General features: G+C 37.6%; 2 protein-coding genes and 1 long non-coding RNA gene across 6 annotated transcripts; 2 read left to right on the forward strand and 1 right to left on the reverse strand.

Annotated features, from left to right (window-relative positions):
* Positions 1-114: 114 nt before the first annotated feature.
* On the reverse strand, positions 115-18,132 carry BORA (BORA aurora kinase A activator). Of its 4 annotated transcripts, none has more exons than XM_048079138.2 (13): positions 17,999-18,132; positions 17,124-17,294; positions 15,836-15,942; positions 12,622-12,667; positions 10,958-11,039; positions 9,725-9,790; positions 8,913-8,969; positions 7,341-7,558; positions 5,946-6,099; positions 4,346-4,944; positions 3,813-3,944; positions 2,182-2,356; positions 115-979 (listed from the first exon to the last, which is right to left on the reverse strand). In XM_048079138.2, exons 2-13 carry the CDS (start codon positions 17,277-17,279, stop codon positions 894-896), a joined length of 1,878 nt encoding a protein of 625 aa, XP_047935095.2. In that variant the 5' UTR covers positions 17,280-17,294; positions 17,999-18,132; the 3' UTR covers positions 115-893. The 4 variants fall into 4 exon arrangements, with proteins under 4 accessions (XP_047935095.2, XP_013046627.2, XP_066843857.1 ...); XM_013191173.3 differs by having other exon boundaries at positions 17,959-18,128; XM_066987756.1 differs by lacking the exon at positions 17,999-18,132 and adding an exon at positions 17,716-17,888.
* Positions 3,310-4,018, forward strand: LOC136788906 (uncharacterized). The gene is made up of 2 exons (XR_010827462.1): positions 3,310-3,796; positions 3,887-4,018. It is a non-coding gene; the product is annotated as an uncharacterized lncRNA (long non-coding RNA).
* A 163-nt stretch (positions 18,133-18,295) lies between the features above and the next one.
* MZT1 (mitotic spindle organizing protein 1) lies at positions 18,296-24,967 on the forward strand. Its single transcript, XM_013191185.3, has 3 exons — positions 18,296-18,446; positions 20,231-20,376; positions 23,021-24,967. Exons 1-3 carry the CDS (start codon positions 18,398-18,400, stop codon positions 23,042-23,044), a joined length of 219 nt encoding a protein of 72 aa, XP_013046639.1. The 5' UTR covers positions 18,296-18,397; the 3' UTR covers positions 23,045-24,967.
* The last annotated feature ends 797 nt before the right edge of the window (positions 24,968-25,764 follow it).

The following is a 25,764-nucleotide window of genomic DNA, read 5'->3' on the forward strand; positions in this document are numbered from 1 at the left end:
CAGAACAGATCACTATAAAGAATCAACATTTTTCATTTAAAAAGTAAAACCAAGTCTTAATCATACCTATCATACAGAGCAGTTCAGAAATGGATCATAATTTGGAGTACCCTGCTTCTCATCTTCCCCCTCTCTACACTGCTGTACACTGTTATTTGTTCCTTTGCACATTCCAGAAATCTAAAGGTAACCTAAAGGTAACCCATTCAACTGATTGTTAAAGAAAATAATGAGAAACAAAAGACACAAAGTAATAAATACGCTTAAGTTTGACAATAAGCTGTTTTGCCTTTGAGCTACAAATCTTATCAACTAAGGCTGAGAACATTTTGAATGCCCAATTAAATATACTAATTCGCCAGAAATGTAAATTAATTCACTTTTTAAAAAAACTAATCCTCTAAGATTTATCAATTCAGTGTATTTCCACCTTTTAGCAAGGCACGATTTCAAGTTTATCAAATAGATCTCTCAGGACATTAGGTTCAATTATCATCAGATAAACATTACAGAAATACTGATAAAATTGTTACTGAAGAATAACATACATCATGTTTGCTGGTGAGAAACCTTAAGTGATTTTTATTTAATTTTTATTTTTTGAAATGTGAAGACTAAAACCACATTTTATTGATAGCAAATAAGTTTCCCTTTTTCTTCAAGGATATTTTTCAGAAAGCCTCCAGTGGTAAGTTACCAATGACATTTTTTCAAGAACAGTTCCATTCATACAATGCCTGCACAGAAGTCCCAGTTCTAACACATTGCTTTTTAATGCTGTGCAATGCTATTCATACTTCCACTTCCGAAATTTTTAAAAATGTTGTCAGTTTCCCTCAAATTCAGGCTGGACCAACTGTTTCAAGCTTAGTATGCCGATGGCTATGCATCTGTCACTGTGATGTCGGCCTTTCTGTGGACTGTTGAACAGAATAGGAAGCAGAATTTCCATCCAGCATCCTGGGACTGGATATCGTTGCTATAAAAAGAGAGAAAGACTACTTCAACTGGAGCAACTACTAAAATGGATGTTTTGAGTAATCCACAAAAAATATAAAGCTTCAGAGCTCTACAAACACAGAGCCCCAAATTCCAATTTTTCCCCTTATCTCTTCCCTTCCCTCTTACTTAGTAGAGATACAAAAATGCAATACTTTTGTTTCTAAACACACACACACAAGCACATTAACTCCAAATGAACCTTTTAAACAAATCTAATCAAATTTAACCAAATCTCATTTGATTAGGTAAAGGGAGTTCTGGGCTTCCAGACCCTCCTCATTCTGCTACTTTTGTTCATTGAGGATTTTCGCAAAAGTATTTTGAGTTTTCTTAAATGAATGCTTTTTGCAAAAACTGGCATGCAAGAACTGTATTCCTAGATATCTAAATTTGTTGGTAATTCTTGTAGCAGACATAATAGGATTAGGACTGAAACGTAAAGGGGAAGTAGAAATGTTATTATTTACTTCCCTAATAACAAAGGCTGCACTGTTCCCTTACTGACATACTAAGACCAGTGAATATCATTGCACCTACTTCCTTGGAAAGGATACTGGAGCATGGATTTGGACAGGTGTTCTTACTAGGCATTAGTGAAGTCTGGTGATCATCTCCAAGATCAGCAGTAATGCATTTACTAAAGTAACAGCACTATCATTTAGCTTTGAGGTAACCAACAGGACATCTTAGTTAAGTACATGGTAATGGTAAACTGATGGATGCACACTTTTCAGAGTAAGAGCTGCTTGTTTAGAAGGGAGAAATTCTATTTTCCTATAAAGAAATTTATCACCTATCCTTTTCCTTGATTTCTGTGAAACCAAGACAAAAACTGCTCAAAGAGTTGATGAAAGGCTTCTTTTGACATAAAGCTCATCTTAGTAATAAGAGAATTAAAAAATTTAACTGTGGAAAAGTTATTTCTACAACTAGAATGGTGTTTTCATGCAAAACAAAACTTGTGAAGGACTAGCCTGGTATTAAAATCAACGCATTCATTTTTAACAGTCTGTGATCTACTATGAAACATACAGATATTCCTAATGAAAGTCAGCTGAGTTTCATCACTTGATTTAGGCTGACCCTACCCCCCTTTCCCATTTCCCTATACATTGAAATCATACATATCAACATTTATTAGACACCACAGTTGAAGTTCCCCATCAGGAAATTACATACCACTTTTGAGAAATCCCTGAATTTGTTTTTCATTTTTATGTTTCCAGGTAGAAATGTTGCAACTTGCATTTTGACCAAATACCGTGTTATGTGTTTTCGCTTTATGGAAACAGGATTGCTTCTCTGGAGATTTTGCTCTCAGCAACTGACTGTCCTTATGACTTAAAAAACACTCCTAGGTTTATAAGGAAAAGTTTATTTTAAGACCACTTTCACAAAAAATCCCCCCAAAGAAACAAGAGCCAAACTTACTATCTGAAAATGCCAAGTTACAGTTAGTACCTTAGCCTCCCATCTTTCCTCTTCTGAAATGAAAGAGCAATGAAAATGTTTTCTCTTGACAGTCGCTGAGACAGGCTGTCAACAAGAATCTCTTAGAGCACACATGCTCTGAATGAGCCAGGCTCAATTCTTTCAGCCAGCAATAGCCATGCTTTTTGCTTTCCATTCTCTGGGGGTTCTCTGTTGTAAGAGCTGAATTAAGTACATAATGCCAGCGACAAAAATTTTAATCCAAAATATAAAGTTGGGCTTAATCAGGACCAAGTCAATGCAAGACTGGCACTGGGAAAAGCCAGCTGCGTGACATTGCTGACTCTCTAGAACACATTTGATAGAAGCCAACTGATTCTGAAGGATACCGTCACACATATAATCCATATCCACTAAGATAACTCTGACAGGACCTCAGAGTTGATGGGTATTATTAGTTAGAGAAAAAAGATTAATCAATTCTTCCTGTAAGGGCAGTTATCCTAATCTGAACTGAGCCCAAATTTTTTGTCGTTGGTCTGTGAGACAGCATCAATCCGCTCTCTACCATGGAAGAGAAGCAGCTATTAGCATGTCAAATCCGGAAGTGAAATCACGGCTAAATGCGCTCAGGTCTTTTTGTAGTTACTGGTCACTACTGTCTTCAAAGACTATAAACCATGCTAAGACGACAACAATAAATGACTAAGTTTATAAAATCATAATTACTAAGTCTGAGGAGATATCTTTGCTTTCTCCTGCAAAGAAACTATAGCCCTGCTTCCCTTGCACTGGAAGAATTCCATCCCATCAATCACAAGATTAAGAGCCTGGGAGCCTTGCTGGATGTCTTCTGTAGGCTTTTTTAAGGTAGGTCATTACAGGGCTCATAATCAGAAGACTCATCCCTCCATGAGTCCCCCACCAAGTCGGCCTGACAGATACAGTCAAGAAAACTGGAAGCAAATTTATAAAATGAAGTGGTGGACAATTTTCCCCCAAAAATGTGCTTCTCCACAGGCACACAAGTTTTTAAAAACTAAGCAATAAAAGAAAAAAGAACAAAAAAATAAAGGACAGACTATAATGCCTCAGAAGACATGATCAGCCTCACAACCTATCCTTTGTGCATATACCTCAGTTTCTTGTTAAACTACCTTTTCCTTTATCATAGAATACATTAATTTAATTGACAGCTTATAACGTTTGTCCTATATTTCATCCTTGTTTTCAACATACTTGAAATGATGCTATATTAATATGCTGTTTTGCACTTAATTGCCTGACAGTCTTTTCTCTCAGACCCCTCGAAACTGAACAAAATAACAAACGGATGAATTAGATGGAAAACTCATTTTTTATGGTAATTTAACTCCTACCTTTGTTTTAGGAAGCTGAGATTTATTCTGAAATATGTTAGTATTCACATCATTTTCTCTGCAACTGTTTTCAGCCCCCACAGTATCCATAATGCTGCTTCCACATGTCTGTGTATTATAACCACTGTCCACCTGAAATCAAGAGGAAGAACTTTAAATTGTACTGCAACTTACCACCAATAAATCCCTCAGATTTTTATACTTGATATGACTTGGATTAAGTTGTGTTAATCAAATGCAACAAACTATCAGTTACTAACAAAAGCAAGTTGTAAAATGGTTAGCCAGAATTCATTTGGATCAAGTTAAATGTATTACTGTATGTAGTAACATTAAAAAAAATCACTAAGTGCTACGTAAGCTCCACTGGAGAACGGAAGTTGGGGTGGGTGCATGGTAAAAGCCCCAGTACAACCTGCATGCTGCATCCAGTGAGGGAAAAATAGGCAAATGCATCCAGCATGGCATATATGCTAAACATCACTTCATTTAGTTCAATTTTATAGAAAAGCAAAAAGGTTTTTATTTTTTACCTGAATGCTGCTGTTGTCACAAGGATTTGCACTGCTTTCCGCGAGAGGTGACATGCACATGCGGGAGTTCTCAATACTGAAAGTGATCCCTGTCATAAAGCTGGTCATGGGTGCATTGCTGTTGCCAATTGTTTCTTTCATCCAAGTGTTCTCCTCTGACACTTCAGCTGCATCAGCCATATCTACAGTATTATTCTCCTTTGAGCCTTCTGTATCCTGAAATGACGACAGCCTTTGATTACAAGCTTCCGAGTGATCTGGTGCAATAGACACAGCTGTTACAACGAGACGTGTACCATGTGCGAAAGCATCGCCATCTTGCTGACACAAGTTTATCCCATTATCCATTTCTGGGAACCGAACTTCTGCGGGAGCAGCATTTTCTTTGTCCTCATCCTCATCATGATTTTCAACTGCAAATGGTATTCTAATGACAGAAGTCTGATACTGGGCAGTTCCTCTACATCCTCCAAGACTCATAGGAGAACAATTTTTAATTGGAGAACAACCATCTATGTAAGGACTTCTTGTACTCGGGGGTGTCATTCCATTGGATGCAGAAGGAATATCTGGAGAACAAAATGTAAGTTTTCTTTGGTCTGTTCACAGGAAAAAAACACAAAAAAATATTCCATTAGATATCAGATGGACTTAAAAGTTATCATCCTCAAAGCTTTGCAGTACTCGGAATAATTATAGCCAACGACACAGGATTTCACAGAGAACTGCCTCCTTGCCCCAGTGCCTACTAAAAGAACCTGACATGGTCAAGGCAACCTTTTAATCCAAATTTTACCACCAAATTTTTTCCAACTACATATTTTGCAAGGCAAACTATGTCTAAGGCTGAGGAGGCCTTGCATTTTCAAACAGCAATGTTCCAGTGTTCCCAGGAAAGCGTGTGCAGGCTGGTTCTGTGCCTGTTTTCAGAATAGATATAAATGTGTACATTCCATAGGCATGTAAAAAATTTTGAGTAGCAATCAAATTGTCAATAAATAAAATCAAACATGGGAAACACCAATGCAATCCGTTAATGTAACTGTACTGAAACACTGTATGGCTCAGAGCAAAATCATGCATAAACATGGCTTAAGTCTTTCGAGGCAATGGATGAAACATGAAAATACTGACATCATCTAGACTAATAGCAAGGACACAAATGGTTGTCATTTCTTCTCTAGTCAAGTTCATTTTAAGTCATCTTGACCATAACATGATTTGAAAGCTCAAGATAAATATTCTTTATCCAATTAAAATGCTTCAGGTCTGACCAAATCAAAACTGTGACCTGTCTTTGTTCAGGCATATGACTTTAAACCCCCTCCACACACGAGATTAATCCTTCACATTTTGTTCATTAGGTCTCCATTCCTTTTTCTACACCATTTTCCTTAATTGATTTTTGCAAGCACATACACTTCCCTGTTCCACAATGTTCAGATACTTCACAGCCAATGACTGTGCCAAACAAGGAGACTGCTGGCATGCCAAGCCCACTGCCTTGTCTCTGAAAACAAGTTCCAGTAAGAACACAGCTGCTTTTATAATCAAAATTTGTAAATCAAGAAAGAGTAATACATATACAGTGAAACCATACCTGACAGCGGTGTATGTCTTATATGAAAAGCAATTGGTGAAAAAGCAGGAGAACCAGCATGTGCAGGAGACCCCTCTGGAAATGTGGGGCTGGTTATGCTTCCCAGACTGTACGCCCTTGTTCCTCCCTGAATAGGACTGGATGAAAACTGACCCTTCAATAACAAAAAAATAACACATTTTCATAATGGAAACTTCGATTAATATGCACACATAAGAAATTTTCTTATTTACAAGCTTAATATGGCAGTACTGAGGAAATCTAGTCTTGTATGAAGACAATCTTTCATTAGTTTAGCTTTGTTGCAACTTTTCACTTGCGACTTTATGCCTCTGCACAGAAGAGAGCAATGGACTCTGTCACTTAATACCAACTGAGAATGTACCACCCATTACATTTAAGAACTATGAGAAGCCTAAACAAAGCTGTATAGTCAAGTATTTCACCTCTGTTTCTAACACCATGACAGATGAAAGCTGCTTACTATTTATATTTTAATGGAGTCAATATCTGAATTACTTAACTCACAAGCAGACAAAGTAATTTTCCTCAAAAAAACATACAATAGATCTTGCTTAAGAGTTTGGTGCAAAAAACACAACAAAATATTTTTAGCAGTATAACTGTGTTATAGGAATGCTTTACTATGGTGTGGACTTTTTTTAAGCTACACTCTTGCTGGAATTATTGTTTTTTTTTTTTCCATGCACATCAGCCTCCAAACCGATGGAGCCATACCGCCATACCACCTAAAACAGCGTAGCTGGTTATCTGGGCATAAGATTCACCCTCATTTAAATTTAAGAAACAGACATTACGTTCCATTTTCTAGTATTTGTCTATTCATCTGAAATTTGCTGGTCAATGGAGAAGAAAAAAGCTTATCTAGCATTGCATTCAAAGATCTGTTTATATGACAAGTTATTTCTCCCACCACGAATGAGCTTATGAACTATAAGGGATATAATTGTATCATCGGCTTATATCAGCTAATATTTTAGATAGCACTTCATCGATTTAAACATTTTTTCATATGCACACATTTTACAAATAACCAGTTTCCAACATATTTACAGGAAAGTCCTTGATATATCAATTCCTACTTCTTTTTCATAGCAAAAGGAAATTAAAACACAATACCTTCTATAGAGAATGTATGATTAAAAATTAGTTATATGTTCTTTCAAGATTTCTGTTCATATAAATTTGCTCTGAAAATGGAATTTAAAAAAACACCCTTGGTCTAATACCTGCTCTCCCATAAAGCAGTTGTAGCTTTCTAAAAAACACAGCTGTTCATCTTAAGTCTGTTAGAAAACAGAATTGGTAAAGCCTGCTGTAAAGAATTTGTGCCAGCTAAGTCACATGCCATCCATCCCCCAACAGGCTACTTACTGAGCTAGATGTTTCCAGGGGGCTTCTGCACCGGACTGGAGATATATCTATTGAACAAAGCACTCCAAGTGGCTGACTACTGCATGGATTATGCAGAGGAGGGGACAAACACTCAGATACACTTCCATTTTCTTCTAAAAACAGCTTTCTTCTGAGTGATGAAGAGCTCAGATTTTCCTGAGACTGATCTGCAAATTCATCAGTTCTAAAATATTCACCTAGAAATGTGGGGAGGAAGTTGTTTCCAATAAGAATGCAAGAAAAACCTTCCACTATAGAGGCATATATAACAAAATTTAAGCATTTAAACCAATTTACCATTACAGCAAGGAATTGAACTAATTTAGGGACCTATCCCAAGGGATCATTTGTTATCATTACAACAATCATTACACTCCATCTACTAAGGTTCCGCTTCTGCCTATCAACCTCTAACACTTTTGTCTGCAATTTATTTAACAGAGAGAGATGCTAGCATCTACTTACTAGCCTTTTTCCAAAATTGTATTACTCTTAACATTTTAAATTGGTAAAAGGGGTTATTATACTCTATAAGCAAGACAAGACCCTTTTTCAAGTCTTATATGCTCTGATGGTCATGGTGATGTATCCAAAGGTAAACGAGATTCAACTTGAAGTTAAAGCAGTTTAGTAGTTTACAGTGGAAGCACATACCAATATTAACAAAAACTCATTCAAATATCTTGCTCTAATTGGTTATTTCTTGTAAGAGATGAAAGTTCACATGAATCCATGCACTACTCATTGATGGAAGCATTTGTTAAGATCAAATACTAAAGCACTACATATGGTTCTGTTTTAGTTTTGATAACCAAGTTAAATAAGTTTATACCACAATCTCACAAATAATTTAACTGGCACAATCAGGGTTGTGAACTTCAATATTGGGATAGGAGGAAGCAGCCAAAAACCTCTAAGCTGATAATTCACATCCATAAACTGTGAGAACTGGCCTTTCCAGTCCTTTTGCCTGAAGAGCCAAGCAGTCATTGCTTGATACAGCAGACAGTAATTAGGTTGTTTTTTTTTTGTGTGGTTTTTTTTTTTTTTTTTTTTTTTTTTTTTTTTTTACTATTCTCCCTTCCTTCTCAGCAACCATGGCATTTTTGCCACCATTTAACTGCTAGTCACCACCACAGCCTCACTTAAATTAAAGGCACAGAATTACAGAATAGTTTTACTCAAGGAAAGATTGGGCTGTAGGCCTTATTGTAGAGCTGATCTAATTACAAATCGCTGTCAAAGTTAACTGCTGTATTTGAAAGAGGAAAAAAGTCTTCTGCTTATTAACATTTTTGCATTTGGTGTTTTAATATAGTTCCAATCATCCTCCGTCTCTTATCCTTATGTCTACACTCTAATCATATCAATTTTAAGTTGTTTGTCCCATGCAATATACAATAACTGGCTATTTTTTAAGACCACTTACTAAGAACTCTCATTCATACATTAGGTTTTCATTATTTCATAAGACAAAAACAGCAAAAACAAGACAAAAACAAGTTTTCTATTTAGACATCCATAATTAAATTTAGATATTACAAAGCATACCTAGTATTTTCTCTAAATTAAAATCCACTGGTAAAGACAGTACTGTCTGACAAGCAGCTGTAATGAATAAAATCAACAAAATTAGCTTACAGTGACCTTTTAGTATAACTGCAGAACCAAAAATTAACTTTTAAATTGCATTGCAATTGAGCTATTTAAAGGTGACAGTTGCAATAAGGAGAAGTGTTAATTAAGACTAGGATTCTGATTTGGCAACACTATACATAGCATACTCATCAGGCCTAGAGATAAAATAGAGGGCTGTAGTACTGAGGCCTCTGGAGAGGCATTCCTAACTGAGGAAATAGGCCTCTGATGAAAAGAAGGATTGAAAAGGAAATGGGAGAAAGATCAAAATGTCTTGGAAGAAAAAAATATTTAAAATGAAACAGACATCTTAAGACATCTTTTAAACTATTTATTTGGCAGAGAGAATAACCAAGATTTTGTAACCCAAAATGATCCAATACATTAAAGGTTTCTTGAAACTGTAATTTACCGATAAACCTGAAGCTTTTATTTACTATCTGTAAATTCAGAGAATAGAGTACATATGGACTTGGAAAAAGTACACTCCACAAAATATTTTTTTTTTTTAAACTTTTTGAAGACTATGAACCAATATAATAGAACGAAATTACTATAAGAAACAGATATTAAGATGAGCAGTAGCACACACTTCAAGAACAGTTATTTCTTCAGGAATATTAACCAAAAAAAGCATTCCCCTTTAAAGTTAAGCAGCCTTTAAAAAATGGGTTACAGTGCTTCAAAGAAAACCTGTAATTTCACAGACATTGCTTTTTACTCACCATTGCTTTTCCCAGGCTGCAAAGGTAGCTGTCTTCCAATTGGAGAAATGCTATTTAGATCTATGGCTGAGAAATAGATAAGAATTTAACTTTAAGTATGTGTTGCATATAGTTTTGAAACTTAACAGCAGTAAGAATATTTGATACAGAAATTGTATATAGCTGTTTTTTGGAGAGTTTTGGAGAGATTAGAAATGAATACTAAAGTTACAATTATAGCCGATTAAGAATTACAACATTTCTATTCAAAAAAGCTGTGTGAAATAGCATCAACTTTGCCCAAATCTTTGCCCACTGCAGCCTCCTCTGCATTAGAGATTAGAAACAAAGCTGGATTATGGCTAGGCAAATAGGCTGTGTTCAAGTAAAACACATTTGCAGAAAATCATGCAGTCCAGACTAGAAGACAAAGAATCTACCACTCTATCCTTTTTTTACAGCATTACACCACTTTGTTTCACCACTTACTTTCCCAGATCTAGGATTGTGGCCTATGTTCTTTGCTCAAGAATTGATTATTTTAAAATTGACAATTCAATACCCACTATCCATGCCTTGCATCTCCTTGAGGAAATATTTTAATAGTTTATCCTCTAACAAAGACCCCAAACACTTATTTAAGAATTTCCGATCACACAGTACTTCACTGACAATATTTGTCCAGCTTTTAAGCCATTTACTGTGTGTTCTGTTGACTATGTATAAAATCTTATAACAATGTTAATAATAAAACCTAATAATGGCATACATTAAATAAGTTTAGAAAACCCACAACATACAGTGATAATGAGATAGCAGGACACCGAGGACAGGACATTTACATACCAAATAAGGCTAGAAAAATACAGAACTCTGTTCTCATACATTTATACTGACAAGAAAGCAATCAGAATATGAGAAAGATGACGAATGAAACAGAAGACTTGGCTATTATCAGTACTGGCTTAGCAAAGTTATGTGCATGAATTAAGCTGGTTGAAGAAATGTTATGACAGGAAAAAGATTTAAGAACAGGATCCAAAAGAAAAAAAATAGAAAAAAATACTTAAGATTCTGGGTTAGCAATTTTTTTTTTTTTTTTTTTAAAAAGAAAGCACTTGCAGAGAACTATTAGAAATCCATCAGTTGTGCCATCTTTTATCAGTGGTTCTTGAAATTTGGGGTTGAAAAAAGCAAAGGATATTTTTTTTCAAATGCTAGACAATTCTAGGCAGACATACAAAAGCTACTTACATTTAGTTGAACTAAACTGAGAAACTTGCTTGCCTTCATGTTCAGTCCAAGGAGAAGGAACTATGAGTCTTTTTGTGAAAAACTAGAGTAACATAGAATAAAAACGTCTTAGCCTTTTGAAGAATTGTGAACTCCCAACTTATATTTAGATTAATACTCTGACCAAGAACAAAATTAAGGCATACCTTTTACTATTAACAGACCTGTATTTTAAGAATTTTAACTCTTCCTTCCCCAAACGTAAAAGATAGTTTTATTATACCTATATATTTTGTTATTTCAGGCCCCAAGATATTAATGAAGAACAGTTGGATTTGAAAAGAACCCATGTTCTGAATGTCACATACCAGCTCAGATCTTTCAAGTCTGCACAATGAAAACTGTAGACACTTAATTTAATATTAACTACTCATTTAAAAAATTGAGTCATCTCTACAATACTTAGTGCATACTACCATACTTGCAGAGTAGTTTAACATACTTAGTTTCAAATTTTCATTTTGTTAAGTCATTGTACTTTGACAATTAAAATATTTTGCAAAAGTAGAAAAGAAACTCTGCAGTAACAATAAGAAAAGTGTATGACCAAGGCTTTTTGGTAATATTAGTTCATTTGTCTAAACTGGCTAGCTGTGAAACATGTATGAGTACTGGCACTTAGTCTTTTTTTTTTTGAATCAGAAACTACACCTGCTGTCAGTTATACTCTAAAAATACTCTGATGTTAAGGACATGAACACTATTACATAGCCTCAAGAAACGTGGCAAATTCTGTTCTCACAATAAAAGCAAGACTGGGACTGAAGCAAGAAAACTCAACTTGAAACATGCAACTACTACAGGTGTGATTTTTACCCATCTGAGATATCATTTCATGCTGTTCTTAGGCCTCACAAGGAAGAAATAAAAGGATATGCAGATTTAAAGCAACAGAGCATCTTTGCCACAGGCCAACTACATAGCACCTTTATAGAATCATAAAACATTTTCTGCTTATAGGGACAAACTGGTAACAGCATTACACAACCATGAGAAGGTCAATAACAGTATGGAAGATATGTCTATCAGAGCAGTCTCTATATGTATTTCTTAGTTGAAATTGAAAAAAACATTGAAGATTTTTGTAGTGAAAATTTGAAACACTTAACTTTCCCTTCTCTACTAGACAACCAGATAGTAAAAAAAAAAAAAATAAAGAATTATAAGCTACACTGTAAAAAGGTCAGACTTCCAACTAAGTAGACTTTGGAAGAAAGAAAATAAAAGTCACAAAGCTTCTGCTATACTTTTTATAAAAAAGCAATAAAAGAAACAGTAAACTACCTAACAGTTACTGAAGGAAAAAAAAAAGCAACAAACTACTTTAGCCTCAAGGTAAAACTATAAGCACTACCTTACAGCTACATTCCTCTTAGCCAAACCTCTTGAAAGATAAAAATCTATTTTGTCTCACAAGTGTGTGAAAGAAGATGGGAAGCAAAAGGCATGTGGATTCTATATCTGCAAGGGATGAGGATGCAAAAATTATTTTCTTACCACTCAATAAAATCTCATACACTTCTGGATTTTGAAATTCTATAATAAAGATGTGTGGGTTTTTTTGGAAGAGGGAAGGTACATAGTTAAAACAAATTATCATTTTAAAGCATAGAAAGTTTGATTACCTCCTCAATGGCTTTTTGCCTTCTGTCTTCTGTCTCCTTATCAATTCTAAGGAACAAAAAACAATTAAGTTACCAAAACCATCACAACTGGAAAAAAAATATTAAGCCCAACCACGTAGTCTTTTTTTTTTAAAACATATTTTTTAAGAGAAATATGATAAATGAAATCATACTAAACTTTAAGTCTTAAGATGTTTTTACTGTTACAATCAATAAACTCATACATACTACAAGTTTAGAAATGGACAAGCATATCTCAACTTAATTCATTTCAAAAACTTGTAAAATGTACAGGTACAGATTTGCTGACCTTCTATTTACTCTTTGTATCAGTAAGCTTTTTTTTTTTTATCTGAACAAAAGCTCAATTATAGTTGATTTTCCAACATAAACCATTTAGTTATGTTGAACTTTGTAAGTTCAACATAATCTCATGGTAATAGTTTAAAGAAGCTTACTATAAAATCAAGTAGAATAAAAGACTAAAAAAAGAGGGCAACAGAAGGTATTTATACAACATTTGCACACTCAAATTTCTGACACAGCCTACTTTCGCAGGGTTCTCCCTTTCAAATAGCTAGTCTTACATAGTTTCTTCAGCTCAGGAATAAAACATTATGTTCCAATTTGAACCAATTAATACATTCCCTTAACACACCTTTAACAAAAAACAACAACTAAAAATAAATCAAGAAGTCTAATTAAAAAATAGTCTTTAAAAATTGCAATTACTTCAACTGCCCTCAAATGATAAGTGAGATCCTCCATTTATATTTCCTCTAACAATCACATTCAAGTCTCAATTACTACTTTCTATTTTATAAGGTTCAAAAAAGATTACAATGACCGTTCATCATCTTAGATTAATCACAATACTTTCATGCATAGTTGGTATCCCTGGGTACATAATATTAAAAAGCAGTCAGGTAACAGACATTATTTGCTAAAAAAACACATATAGGTGTACTATACATAATGTTTCCCTCATTGCTCTCTTTCTTTGGTGGGAATCAGACTTTAAAGAGCTCTGTAATACTTTGATATGCTATCTTTAGCATCATCTAAGGAGATGTAGCTGAAGACACTAATAAATGACTGTTCTGTGAAGACACTTGCACAAAATCCTGGTACAGTACCAAAAGAGTAAAAACACAATCATTGTTTAGTTATGCATAGTGGATCATGAGTAATAAGCATCTCTACAAGCCAGATTCCAAAGGAAAAAAACGTGAAAATGGGGGAAAAGCAGCTCCCACTAAAAGCGCTGGCTAGTGTGGAGATAGGATGGATTTTCTTTAGTGCCTAACTCCATGAAAATAAAGTGAAAATGGCATGTGTATTTAACAGGAATAAAAGGCAGTCTTGCACACAACTTCAAGCAATAGAGTACTTCCAGCGTGACACACAGCATGCAAGATAGTATAGATTCTACCAATAGAAAGTAAAAACAAAGAGGAAAGTTCCTGTACAAGACTATGCCATATTAAAAAAACACAGCTATGAAAGTTACTGACATGCCTTCTATTTTTCCTGAACAGTTTGCCAGGAAAAGGTTCTCCTAATTGATTTATAGATAATGGAATAAACATACAGCACATAGACGATGTCCAGTTTATGAAAAAAGTAATAATGCACAAACCTAAGTCTACTTATGATACACACTCAGACTACGCAGAGTGCTCATAGGTTTTCACATTGGTGCTACCCAATGTTTTTGTTACGTACTGGAGAATTAACAGTTTGAAATACAAACCAAATTCCTTACACTTCTGGTTCTTTGCAACTGCTTGAGAAAATGACTTGTTAACAAGCTTTATTAAAAGAGCATACAGTTTGTGTAACATTGTTTTGGATGCCCCGTCCCTGGAAGTGTTCAAGGCCAGGCTGGATGGGGCTTTGAGCAACCTGGTCTGGTGGGAGGTGTCCCTGCCCATGGCAGGGGTTGGAACCAGGTGAGATTTAAGGTCCTTTCCAACCCATAACATTCTGTGGTTTTAATGATTACATACGGGCTTCAGAAAGTCTTTTTTTTAATTAGAAACTTTTAATGTCAAGAGCTGCATTTATGACACTTCTTAAGTTTCTGTAAAGCAATATTTATGCAAGATAAATTAAAACGAGTTGTCACACAAAGTTTTATATATATATACCTCTCTCTCTCTCTCCCCCACATGCATTCACCCATATACATGACCCACAGATATAGCCAAGGACAGTTATATTCTTTCTATATCTCTACTATAAACAGAACATCCTATTCCTTCTTATGCCTCTTTCCTGTCCAAAAAGAGCAATGGAAGTACAGTCAGACTATAAGAAAAAGTCTAATTCACAACATCCAGAGGACTCTCGCCCTAAACAGCCCTCTATCTGTTCCTCCATTTCACTTACAGGACTTGAAAGTCCTACAGGAATAAACTGGAAAGACGACTTTTACTATTCCATCACTATGGTGCTTCATGCCATAAGGTGCAATTCTTTGTGCAAGTTCACATCTGAGAAACACATGGGACTATTTACAGGGATCAACCCTTTTGGACTTCCCTTGACTACCTGTGACCCATCACTGCACTAGTAGTGTTAAATACCATCCTTCAACCTGAGCTTTGACTACCAAGCCTGTTTTACTTGCTCATACTCCCCCTCCCCGATGAAAACATCCGGAGAAAGGAAAATGTTGTGACCAAGATCCCATATAACTTCAAGTAACTAGCAGTTTTCTCCTTAAAGACAAGGATTTTTAGTCTTCCCTCCTTCACATTAGTTATAATCTGTACCTTTCAAAAACAGTACTGGGTTGCCAGTACGGGCTTTCCCAGCTTTATCCTTCTGCACATGTCCCAAAGACCAAAGAAGTCTATGCTTCCTAGGTGTCAATACTGAACACTCTGAGAAGATAAATTGTGTTGTGACAAGAAGCAGGAACAGTAGCTAGATAGTAGTTATTGGCAAGTTATCTTTCTTGCTTTTGTTGACTGCTGTACCTAACTGTCTTCCAAACTGCAATCAGAGAGGCACTGCAGTTCTCAATTTCACAGAAGAGTAACACAGAGGAGCCTCATCTAAATATTATGTCCGCTTCAGGGACACAAAAATTTATGCTTAAAGATTTGAATAAAAGTTCTTTAATGCTGTGAGAAATATCAATAAAGCAAACGAACAGTGTTCTGCTATTCAAGCTAAGTTAACTGCCTAAAAACAGATGGTGAGTTACCTAGCATGACTCAAATACATTGCTTGGCGTCGAACATCTTCCGAGTCAATTTCCACAGGATTTATTAGAGCAAGCTGATCGATAGACCATCTGAATTTTCCTGGTGTCTAAAAAAAAAGAAATGGAAACTTAATGCTTGCTAGTAAAAAATGATAAACATAAAACCACAGGACAAATATCTATGGAACAACACAATCATAACTTGCAGATAATTTGTCAAAGCCAATCAAAAAAGTTTCTACTTAAATGACCTGCTTCAAAAAAAAAACCAACAAAACCTCACCTCAATCAGATTTTTTCGTTTTGGTAGTGGTATGAAAACGATTTGTGAGATAATATGAAGTGGAAGCCTATTGGTAACATTTACAAATCAAGTTGTCATTTTTTCCCCTCAATTTCTGAGGACAAATCTACTAAAGATCTAGAACATGGGATAAAACTGCTTCTGGATTGCCACAATGAAAAACATGGTTCCCTGAAAACACATTACCTAATGGGTTTATCTAATCCAAGATATCCAAATAATATAGCAACCTTCCTTTTATTTCACTTTTCCAAGGAGCCTTAGGAGTTGTAACGCCATATGCAGACCACAAAGTCACACTTTGGGGGAATGCTGTGCATAGTTCACAACAAAATCCAGTTCAAGAATAAAGCAACCTCCCTCCTTTATTTAATTTAACACTTAAGTACAAAACACTCAGCAAATGATCTACCAAATCTATCTTTTTAGCTTCACCAGCATAGCCCTCTGCAAACCTCATTGAGATAATTCCTACTGAAAATCAGAATGTAATTTACAACTGGAAAATGTGTTCCATATACATGTGCAATGCATGATATACATGCAAACAGCTCATAATAAAAGTAAAAATAAGCTTTGCTTGCATACCGACTGCTTAGCACTTAAGTAGGAATCGGTTTTGTTCCGTTTAATGTGGGACAAGAGCACCACTGCCATACTTATTTTTAAAAACTGTTCTTTATTCTTTCAATTTTCTTGTATTTACCAGGTATACGCTAATCTATTGGCACACCAAATATTTAAAGTTTAAAATAATCATTATTATCAATAAGGTAGAAAGACTGAGCAACAATGCTAGTACTTTAAGAAGCGTGCTGAAGTCATCAGAAGAACCACTGAAATGACACCAAATTTCTCGGCTTAGTACTACACTAAAGTACACTAAAATACACTTTTATAAATAAAGTAATACAGTGCTCAAGCATTACTGAACATTAGTGCTATTTTTAACATCTATATGTCTATCTAAAGACTAGGTCTTACAGATGAAGATTTTGTTGACTTAAAGACTGAAGGACTGGAGACAATCTGCTCCTGAAGAGTATAATAATCGCTTGGACTTTCAAAAGGATTCAGGACCGCGGCTCGTCCTGGAGTTTCAGGCGTGATCTGCATTTTAGCTTCTTTTGTATCACCCATATCAGTGAGCTGTGCCTAGAAAAGAGAGGGGGTGGGGGGGTGTGAAGAAATCAGAATTCTGATTTTTTTTTTTAGGGCTGTCTCAAAAATTTTAAGGAGGGGTGGTTTAATGTTAGGAGCCAAGGAAATACTAAAAACAGGTAGATTAGGCTCGGTAGTACTGACTTTTTTTATAGAATCATAAAGGTTGGAAGAGACCTCCAAGATCATCTGGTCCAACCATCACCCTACCACCAATGTCACCCACTAAACCATGTCCCTAAGCACCAAGTCCAACCTTTCCTTGAACACCCCCCAGGGACAGTGATGCCATCACTTCCCTGGGCAACCCATTCCAATGCCTGACTGCTCTTTCTGAGAAGAAATGTCTCATTTCCAACCTAAACCTCCCCTGGCACAACTTGAAGCCATTCCCCCTAGTCCTATCACTAATTACCTGCGAGAAGAGGCCGACCCCAGCTCCCCACACCTTCCTTTCAGGTAGCTGTAGAGAGCAATAAGGTCTCCCCTGAGCCTCCTCTTCCCCAGCAGGCACAAACACCCCGATACCACTTCAGACCCACTCCCGCTCAGCATTCCCTGTGAGGACAGTGCGAGACCAACCCAAACCACCGCTCCCGAAAGCCTAAAAAAGTGCAAGGAAAAAGCAATTAAAAAATAAGTAAATAAAAAAAAGCACCAAGGCAGCGCTGAAGGCGAACGCGTCCCCTCTCACATACCGCCCGCGGGCACTCCGGGGCGTCAGCGCCCCCCCGGGTACCCCCCACCGCCCCTCAGCGCGGCCGTTGCGGCCGTTGGCGGGCGGTTGCCGGGCGCCCGCTGCCGCTCGCCCCAGCTCAAAGCGGCCCACGGCCGCGGCGCCGGGCGGCTCTTTAACTACCCCCGCCCCCTTCGCGGCTCTGCCCAATCAGAGCGCGCCGCCCCCGCCGCCGAGCCAATCGCGGCTCTCCCTCCTTTCTCGAACGGGCCAATAGCTGGCGGGGGCCGCGGCACGAATTCGAACGCGGGGCCGCCCTCCGCCTCCGCGCTGCTGGGCGGGCGGGGCCTGCCGGCCAGCCGGCGTCACGTGGTGTCGGGAGGGGAAGCTTCCGCTTCCGGGTAGGGCTCGCGCGGTCGCCATGGCGAGCAACGCCGCCAGCCTCAACGCCGTGCGGGAGACCATGGACGGTGAGGGGGCAAATAACCCCATTAAACCCTAATTAAACTCGGCGGCTGTTTATTAAGCTCTGGGTTCGGCTAATGTGCCTATTATTAAGCTACGGACATACTAGTTCTCTTTCTTAGTAGGGCGGCCTGGTGATGAAGGAGTTGTGAGGAGGGCAGCGAGTGTTACAGAGGCAGAATAGCTCCTGGTACAGATTTACATGACTCTCTTGTGGGATAAGCAGTCCGGGAGAAGCGGCACTGGAAGCAGGGGGAAATATTTGTAAGTCTAGAGACCGATACTCTTCAAAATAAATAAATAAAGTAAAATAAATAAACAAACTCTTAATGGCGTGAGCAGCGTGAATAAAGATCAGTTGTTGCCTTTCCGTGTCAGGCTAACCATGGGGAATTAAAGCTAGCAGGTTCTGGAGGCGTGTTTTAAGAAACCGCGGAATGGATGTCAAATGTTAAAGCTTAGAGGAGACTTGGGGGGAAGTGGGGAATTAGAGGGGACAAACTTAGTGTGGACAAACAGCTTTTCTTTTTTTTGAGGGAGAAACTCAGGCAGCTTGGGGGGGACACTTGACACTTTTTGGTGGAAAAGTTGAGGTAACCAACAGGGCACAAAATGACATTTTTTAGGGGAAATCCAACATAATGTGAGTTCTTCTGGAGGGGGACTGGGGCAAATTATGTGGGTTTCAGGCTTACTGGAAAGCTGCTGAGAAATCCCTTGAGGATGGTTAAATATGAAGGCTTCCTCTGGAAATGCTCTAATGAGGGACTAGAGGCTTGGGGGATGTTTTCACGGTAGGTGTTGCTTTGTGTTTTTTTTCCTATATCCTTCCCTAGTTAGGCTATGGCTTACGGTTACTTAAGGATTCCTTAGCAAAGACCTCCATGAGTTGAATAGGTGCAACAAACAGTGGTTCAGCTCTGTCATCGGAGCTGCTGTTGAAGGGAAGGCAGGACTATTGTGGCTGTGCTGGTGCTTCAAGATGCTTCTGTGCACCTGAGGAGAGATTTGTGTGGAAAGGCGAGTGATGCTAAGCTTTCATAACTGAACTTGACACCTGCCCTTTCTCCCTTTCTGTGGGATCTCAGGGAGTGTATGCAGAATTAGAAACAGAGTAAGGTTTTAAGAACTTGAATGGAAAGTGTACTAGCCTTCAGATTTAGGATCCCAGGCTTCCTGTGTAACAATGTGTATATCTAGGATGCATGCTCGTAATTTAATCTCCTACGGTCAGGTAACTTTAGTTGTTGTGGAAGTCAGAGGCTTTCTTCCACAGCATCTGTCTTTTCTCTTTGACTTCAGTGGAATTGACTGGACATGTTAGGTCTTTAATCTCTTGGCCTGCGTAAATGTGACTCTGAGGCTGTGCTACAATATGCTTTTGTTATACTGAAGTACAATATTTTCATAGTTGTCAAGTGGACAGGAGTTGCATAGCATGTTGGTTTTATATGGGAAGAGTGTCCTACTTCATTTTCTTATAATTTGGGGGAGTAGCATCTATACAAACTAAAGCTGTATTGTCGTAGCCTCAGGTTGGAGATTACCATGGCACCCGGAAATAAACTCTCAACAAGCTCTGCTGATATATGTGTAACTAAAACTGTTCAAGGGTATTGAAGAAACGGGGCCTCCAGGTTTTTCAAAACCCTTTATCCAGTGTTAAGTTTGCTGAATCAGAGAGATGTGACTGCCACTTCCACAGATTCTACAGTGGAAAATAAATTTTGATGAATAACAGTTCTGATCGCTGTAGGGTCTAAATTGATTTCATTTTTTCCTTTTACAGTTCTGTTTGAGATTTCAAGAATATTAAACACTGGCTTGGATATGGAGACCTTGTCTATTTGTGTGCGACTTTGTGAGCAGGGCATCAATCCAGAAGCATTATCTTCTGTTATTAAAGAACTGCGTAAAGCTACAGAAGCTCTAAAGGTAATACTGTTACTTAAAAAGCACATACCCTTCTCCTTAAAAGAATCAGATCTATGTTCAGTTTGCTATACTTCCATGTATAAATTCTACTTTGAAATAAAAAACAGTTTTCTAATCTGGAGTTTTCATCTGCCATTTGCCCCCTTACCTGTGTCATGTTGTGATTGTTTTGCTGCTTTCTTCTTCAACCTGTATCAGCTTACTTAAGCAACTTCAGCTTCGCAGTATTCAGTGTTTGTGAACAAGTTAATGCAGCTGCTGGTGCTAATGTAGACTTCATGCATTGCTCTAACCACATCAACCTATGCTTTAAATCTCTCCAGGGGCAAGCAAAGGGATTTCATAGGGGGTGCATGTGGATATACATGGCTTTTTGTAATTTAGCTGTTCAGCTAATAGAGTAAATGACTATAGTTTAAAAAACTCACCTGCCTTTTAACAGGTTTTTGTCCTTTACTGCCACCTAAGCATCATGGTTCCTTTTCCACTGTGACTTAAGTTTATTTCTCTGGGGTTGGAGGGAGAATCCATATCTAGCCTACCTATTTCTGTTCTGATTTGTACAAAACTCAGTTTTTAGATTTTGACTAGATGGATGCTAGCCAGGGCTATTTTTCCACCCTTGAGTTTTTGACTATCATAGAACCTCATCCCATTGGCCTCTGCCTCGACCCAACCTGTCCAGCTCCCTCTGCAGGGCCTTTCTACCCTCCAGCAGATCAGCGCTTTCCCCCAGCTTGGTGTCATCTGCAAACTTACTGAGGGTGCACTCAATTCCCTCATCCAAGTCATCAATAAAGATATTAAAGAGGATGGGCCCCAGCACTGACCCCTGGGGAACACCACTGGTGACCATTTGCCAGATGGATTTCACTCCATTCACCACCACTCTCTGTGCCCAGCTGTCCAGTCAGTTTTTAACCCAGCAAAGAGTGTACCTGCCCAAGCCGTGGGCTGCCGGCTTCCCCAGGAGAATACTGCATGAGGCCATGTCAAAGGCCTTGCTGAAGTGTAGGTAGAGTACGTCAACAGCCTTTTTTCCTCATCCACCAGGTGGGTCACCTGGTCATAGAAGGAGATGAGGTTGGTCAGGCAGGACTTGCCTTTCATGAACCCATATGGACTGGGCATGATCCCCTGGCTGTCCCGCACATGCTGTGTGATTGCATTCAAGATGACCTGTCCATCACCTCTCCTGGCACCACGGTCAGGCTGACAGGCCTGTAGTTCTCTGGGTCCTCCTTATGACCCTTCTTACAGATGGGTGTCACGTCGGCAAGTCTCCATTTGGGACTGGAGACCAGGTTGGGACATCTCCGGGTGACAAAAACTGCTGATAGATGATGGAAAGCGGCCCAGCAATCACAGTCACCAACTCCCTCAGCACCCTCGGGTAGATCCCATCTGGCCCCATGGACTTGTGACAGTCCAGGTGGAGCAACAGGTCTCTAACTGTTTTCATCTGAGCTGTGGGGGGGGTTCTTCTGCTCCTGACTTCGAGGTTGGGAGGCTGAGTACCTCGAGGATAAGTGGTCTGGCTAGTAAAGACAGATGTAAAGAAGGCATTCTTTACAGCCTTTTCCTTATCCTTAGTAGTCATGTTCCCCCCGTGTCCAGTAAAGAATGGAGATTCTCTTTGGCCATTCTCTTGCCCTTAATATATTTATAAAAACATTTATTTTTATCCTTAACCATAAAAGCCAGGTTGAGCTTGTGCTGGGCTTTGACCTTCCTGATTATTTCTCTGGATATGCTGGCAACTTCCTCGTACTCTCCTTGAGTTGCCTGTCCCTTCTTCCACAGACAAACTCTTTGTCTCCCAGACACTCAGCAGAAGTTCCCTGTTCAGCCACACTGGTCTTCTTCCCCGCTGGCTCATCTTATGGCACACGGGGACAGCCTGCTCCTGTGCCTTTAGGACTTCCTTCTTGAGGAGTGTCCAGCCTTCCTGGACCCCTCTGCCCTTCAGGACTGACTCCCAAGGGACCCTCCCTACTGGTGTACCTACTCATCTATATGTTTAAGTGTGTGCATGTGTTTAACTGTGCTTATACATGACTGGGGGGAGTTGATTCTTCCCCTTTGCTTTTGTTGCTATCCTTTGCCTGTTTGTCCCATAAGTGACTTAAAATTTACCAGTGCCTGCCTGCCATCAATACTGCACCTAGCTGGGTGGTTTGAGTTGCACAGTAATAAAGACTTAAGAACTTGATCAAATAATTGGCAATGGGATTTAGGCAGTTGTGATAAGTGTCATTTTTAATAAATTTTGTGTAAATAATTTCACTGTATGAGTGAGCAATAATTAGAGATCTTCCTTTGGAGTTCACTATGCAAAGTTTCATGCATTTTAGCACTTACTGAAAGCATTAGTGTAAAATGGTCAGGATACAATCTGCTCAGATAAAGATACACAATTTAACAAAACAAACAGTAATGGCTATGTTAATAAAGGATAATGGCAGTTGAAAGCATTATTAAAAATATATGTATATTAAAATATTCCTTAGAGAACAACATGACAGCTTATGAAGATTATAAATAGCTTATCTTTAGATTTGAAATTTTCTAGGTAAGTATAAGGCTTTAACTTGCATCGTATCTTCTTTTTATGACTTGTAATAAATGGTTTTTCTTTTTCTAGGCTGCTGAAAATATGACAGGCTGACGTGGGAGAAGCCTTCTGCATGAGAAGAATTCAAAGTTCTAGGGTTAATAGATATGAAAATTGATTGCTGTTCAGACATAGAATGAAATTATGACTGTGAAGGTTTCAGAATATTTCTGTAATCTTCTTGAAAAGGATGATGTATAGAACAGCTTTGATAAGTTTTTTCAAATAAGATAGGCCCAACAATAATTTTATTGTTCTTTAATTTTTGGTTATTTTTGTGAACCACGTGTAAATATAGTGTAATCACTCTTTAGCACCCAGTATTTTTAAACCATATCAGGTACTGAACACTTGCTGAAATTGCTAGCATGTTCCAGTGAATATTATGAGTACAGCTGGTTAATGCATCCTTCAAAAGTGCAAATGTGTCCTGTTTTTACTTCTGTATTTGTATAAACCAGTGTGGACACTTTCATCTGTGGGCAAGATAGGAATGAAGCCCCTCCTGACTTGATTGTAACCAGAGTACTGGTGATGACTTAAGTGACTTAAATCTCATTCTGAAAGTAAGAAGTAAAGCACTTTTATAATGAAGGAAATTAATTGTCCTTTTAATTCACGTTGTTATAAGAAGTGTTTTTAACCTGCGTAAAAAAGGAACTTTAAATTATGCAGATATCTATGTAAATTTGAATTCTGTATGACAGGGGATATCATACAGAGTTCAAATCCTATTTAATTTACACTTGTTTGGAGTACTAGACCTGAAAATATTAAGCCTATGTTGTTATTTCCTACTCAAAGCATGTATGAAAAGTATCAGATTTGGTTGTGAGTCTTAATGCTCATTTTTTGCAGGAATGTCTCTATATTTAGCACTAGGAATCTTCACTGATGCCAAAATGAGTCTTTATAGTGTATATACAGTGAACTGTGGAGCATGTTATCCAGTGAATGTCCTTGCATCCAGGAAATATACTTCAAAAGAAAACTGTTTCTGGTGTATTATTCCTCTGCTGCTGTTTAAGCTTTTGCAATTTTTTATCAGAATGGTTTAAAGCTGTATAGTGTTGTTAGTGGAACTGTAGTGACCTGCATGGTTGATAGTGGGGAGTACACATAGAAATGAACCTGGAATCTTTAAGTCAAGCTTTATTTGTGCAGAGAAAAAAAGGTCCTTCTATTTTGGGCTTACATCATACACATTGTAGCTAGGTCACAGCTTTACAAAATGTGATCAAGTAGGCTAAAGACTTCACGCTGCTGGTAGAGAATAGGAATATATATTACATTAAGTTATTTACCATTATTTCCAGTTACTCTGGTCAAAAAATCATTCCAGGAGGATGCTCTAAAAACTTCCTGATAACCAAACTGTTGGGGATTTAAAGTAGTATCATCTGTCTCAGTCATAATGGATGTTCAAAATCCTTTGTAAATCAATGTTCTAACTTCAGAGTTAAAGCTTTTTTGAATACTGGGTGTAACGTTTTTGAAAATGCTAAGTTATCCATAGTATGAAAAGATGAATAATACAATTTATCCTACCAAACCTGAAAAGTCAGCAAAATGTCACGAAAGCATCAGGTCAGTTAAATTAATGATCAGCTATTTTAGCTAGACTCAGTGCTACCTGTCATAATCAGAAAAGACTGGGGGAGCATTCTTGCACTGTGAACAGGTTATCTTCCTTTCTTTCTAAAAAGAACCAAGGAACTAAAATTTTACTGCCTGAACAATTTTTGTTTCAGTGGTAAAAAGAAAATGACTTTGAAGTAACCGATCACTAAAATGGGTTGATACTGACATTAAACTGTTGTTTGGGCTCAGCCACATGTTAAAAGCTTTGGACAGAACTGTTGTACAGTGGTTTTAGCGTTGAATATGTAATTGTCATAAACCAAAGACACTTTGTTCTTTCTGTACAATTTTATTGAGAAATTCTGATTATTCTTATTAAATTGTTCTATATATTCACCGAGTACACAATTACTGTGAGAAATTATGCGTGCTTTTATGTACATTTATGTATCCTTAGGCAATCTAATAGTTGTGGCTCCTAAGTGTAGCTAAATCTGAGAATTCTCACTTGTGAAATTTAAACTCCAAAAGTTTTCTTTGAACTGTAGCAAATGTGGCCAAAATTATTGTGTAATTCTATTAGAGTGCATGTGCATGCTAGTGCTTTTCCTGCATTATCAGATCTTTGGACAGTGCAGTAATTATGGTGGCTTCCCTTGACATTGCTCTTTATCACTTTACCACTGGAAATACACAATGTGGTTTTAACTTCTAGTACACTTTGCATGATTTCCAGTGTTGGTTCTATGTCCCCCAAGTGCTTAAAACAGTTTGCAACTGTAATATGAGATCAACCTGTATGCAATTCTGTCGGGTAAGTTGTGGCTACCATTTTATCATTGATAAGCTTACTGGTTTTATGCACTTATTTTCTCTGGTAGACAATTTCTCGTATGGAATTATAGAAGCAGAGAATGTTTTTGACTTTCAAAAACTCAATTTGATGGATATAAACTAAAAATGCATGTTTTTTTTTATTGTTACATGGGTCTAAATGGTAACATTCAACTTAGATTTAACAGTAAGGAGTCAAACAGCTTGAACTCTTGAAAACAGAATAGCTATACTGGTTCCAACCAAACGTTTTCCTAACACAATAGCCTCTCTTTTGTTGTCAAAAGCAGATGCTTGAGGAAGAATAAGAACAATGCAAGCACATTTGGTTCTTTTCCTTCTGTATTCTAGCTTCTAAA

This window comes from Anser cygnoides, chromosome 1 (assembly GCF_040182565.1).
Source record: "Anser cygnoides isolate HZ-2024a breed goose chromosome 1, Taihu_goose_T2T_genome, whole genome shotgun sequence".
NCBI classification, from domain to species: domain Eukaryota; kingdom Metazoa; phylum Chordata; class Aves; order Anseriformes; family Anatidae; genus Anser; species Anser cygnoides.

Excerpts from the sequence above, each read along its gene's own strand:
- BORA (XM_048079138.2), bottom strand. The coding sequence starts at position 17,279 with ATGGGTGATACAAAAGAAGCTAAAATGCAGATCACGCCTGAAACTCCA. Across the intron at positions 7,559-8,912 it reads TAATTTAGAGAAAATACTAG|GTGAATATTTTAGAACTGAT; the intron begins GTATGCTTTGTA and ends CCACATTTCTAG. Across the intron at positions 980-2,181 it reads TCAGGGATTTCTCAAAAGTG|CAACGATATCCAGTCCCAGG; the intron begins GTATGTAATTTC and ends CTCTTTTTATAG.
- MZT1 (XM_013191185.3), top strand. The coding sequence starts at position 18,398 with ATGGCGAGCAACGCCGCCAGCCTCAACGCCGTGCGGGAGACCATGGAC. Across the intron at positions 18,447-20,230 it reads CGTGCGGGAGACCATGGACG|TTCTGTTTGAGATTTCAAGA; the intron begins GTGAGGGGGCAA and ends TTCCTTTTACAG. Across the intron at positions 20,377-23,020 it reads AAGCTACAGAAGCTCTAAAG|GCTGCTGAAAATATGACAGG; the intron begins GTAATACTGTTA and ends TTCTTTTTCTAG.